Here is a 2,039-nt window from a genome sequence, read left to right on the forward strand (position 1 = left end):
ATTTATTAAAAAGTCAACAATCGGATAACAAAGCCAGATCGTTTAAGAAACAGGTCTCTCGTAGTACATAGGTCGTAAATGTTGAAGTACACGCGAAACGTTCCTCGCATGCACACCAGTGAAACTGCCGTCTTCGTAGGGAAAATCTTACAGCTGGGAAAGGGGAGGAAAGACCGCGTCATTTTCCGTCGCTTTCTCTTTTGTAAACGAGGAACAAAGTCCACGGGGCTCAGCGCGTTCGGAATATTTAAATATTCCGAATCAACTAGATAAGGAATACCGTAAATGGGGTGGCAATCCAGCGACCCTCCCTGGTAGAAATATCAACATGGAAAATCTTCGTACCCAGAGAAAGAACACTGTTTCTCTCAAGGTGATACGCCTTACCTCGCACGTCAAAGCTATCCGAACATCGACAACATGTCTGAAGGAGGTATTTTGAGCGCTAGGGATAGTTTCGTGACTGCCCTTCTGTGGAACCTATTGGCATAGAGCACTTACCTTCGTCTGATAAGCTTGCGTCTAATTCCTCCCGCTACGTATGAAAGCCTCCGTTCACCTGCTCATTTCACAAGATTTCTTTACCTGCCGAAACAGCGCCCACATACCCCGCTGTAATGATCTCTGTTGGCGTCCACCAATCCATTGCTTTTAAAAAAACCACCATAGTTTGTCTATAAATGCACGTCGCAACGTCTGTGTTGAGACAGGTTAAGCAAGCTTTCTCTCCTCATCATTCAACTTGCGCACCAAATTTCAGTTCAATGGCGTTAAAGTGCTGGGCTATCGGCGCTATCCTGTTGCTGACGCTGATAAGCGAAGCAACTGCAGCGGAACAACCACAAGGACGTCGTCCCCCTCCGCCTCCCCCCCCACCGCCTCCACAGGCCCGTTGCCCCACTATGCCGAGCAGGCTGCGCGCGTGCGGACCTGTTCTGGATAGGCTTAAGCGCGGCTTGAGGGCGCCGCGGTTCCCGTGCTGTATTGTGCTTGATACGTTTTCTGCTAGGGAAGGTGCTGCTTGCGTGTGCCTTGCGGCTAGGCGGGGCATCCTGGGTAACAGGGTCAGGATTCCACAGGACGTCTCGCAGATTGTCTCCTTCTGCGGTCGCCGCATGCCTTTCCCCTTCTCGTGCCCTTAACTCTTTGCGAAGAGCACTTTTGCCTGCTGAACCAGCTGCGCCCGTCACATGGACGGCTTGGTTCTCTGTTTATGTTTTGTCAATAGTGTATGAATAAAGCAGGCGGCTGCGTTATTGAATAAGAGTGATAAATACTTTACGTTATCTCCGTTAGACCAGGCAGAATATTGAATAATGAGTTCACATAAAAATGTTTTCTGGATGTTTCTTCGGCTGTCGAACAGCGTGCTTGTCCTCAGATCAGTCCAAGAAAAGACAAGGATGGACCGTTTCCCTACTTGTGAAAGAAAGCAGCGGGATTCCTTGTCCAAATGCGTTTACATGTTGTCGTGGATGATAGCCAATTCAGCACTGTCAGAAGATAAGTCTCAGGAACGTAACCAATTTTTTTACCAGTATAGCGAAGCGATGGTAGTTAACGAAGACTTGCTTATGATCCGAAATCACAGGGGGCTTTGGCTTAGTCTAGAATTACGATTTGACTTTAAGCCCGCCTTGGTTTCTACATACTTACAGTCGGATTTCCTGGCAGCCGCCATCCCCGTTTGCCGCCGTCTTCCCATCACGCCACCCAGTGCTCTCTATCTGATTTCATCCAAGTGTGTTTTGCTTCTATTTCTATTTCCTTCTTTCAAAGACCTGTAATATTAATCCCAGATACAATGATTCATGTGACCGTTCTTGATGGTAATCCGCTTCGGGAGAGCATTCTAACTCTCGTTGCGCCGAGATAAGGTTATGTTTAGGGCATCCTGGTTAATGTGATTAGCACGTGACTCCAGCAATTTTTTATTGTCATAATTTCTATTTTGAGAAAAATACGTGGATAATTTGACGACAGGCGCATACCTTTGAACATTTCCTGTTTATATAGAGGTCAAGAAAACCTTTGGTTAA

The 2,039-nt window shown here is 47.0% G+C and overlaps 1 protein-coding gene across 1 annotated transcript; it reads left to right on the forward strand.

Moving 5' to 3' along the window:
- The first annotated feature begins 764 nt into the window (after nt 1-764).
- On the forward strand, nt 765-1,142 carry LOC144709755 (14 kDa proline-rich protein DC2.15-like). Its single transcript, XM_078583425.1, has one exon. It carries the CDS (start codon nt 765-767, stop codon nt 1,140-1,142), a length of 378 nt encoding a protein of 125 aa, XP_078439551.1.
- The last annotated feature ends 897 nt before the right edge of the window (nt 1,143-2,039 follow it).

Source organism: Wolffia australiana, chromosome 1 (assembly GCF_029677425.1).
Source record: "Wolffia australiana isolate 7733 chromosome 1, ASM2967742v1".
NCBI classification, from domain to species: Eukaryota; Viridiplantae; Streptophyta; class Magnoliopsida; order Alismatales; family Araceae; genus Wolffia; species Wolffia australiana.

What these genes read in the sequence shown, in the direction of transcription:
- LOC144709755 (XM_078583425.1), top strand. Translation starts at nt 765, where the DNA reads ATGGCGTTAAAGTGCTGGGCTATCGGCGCTATCCTGTTGCTGACGCTG.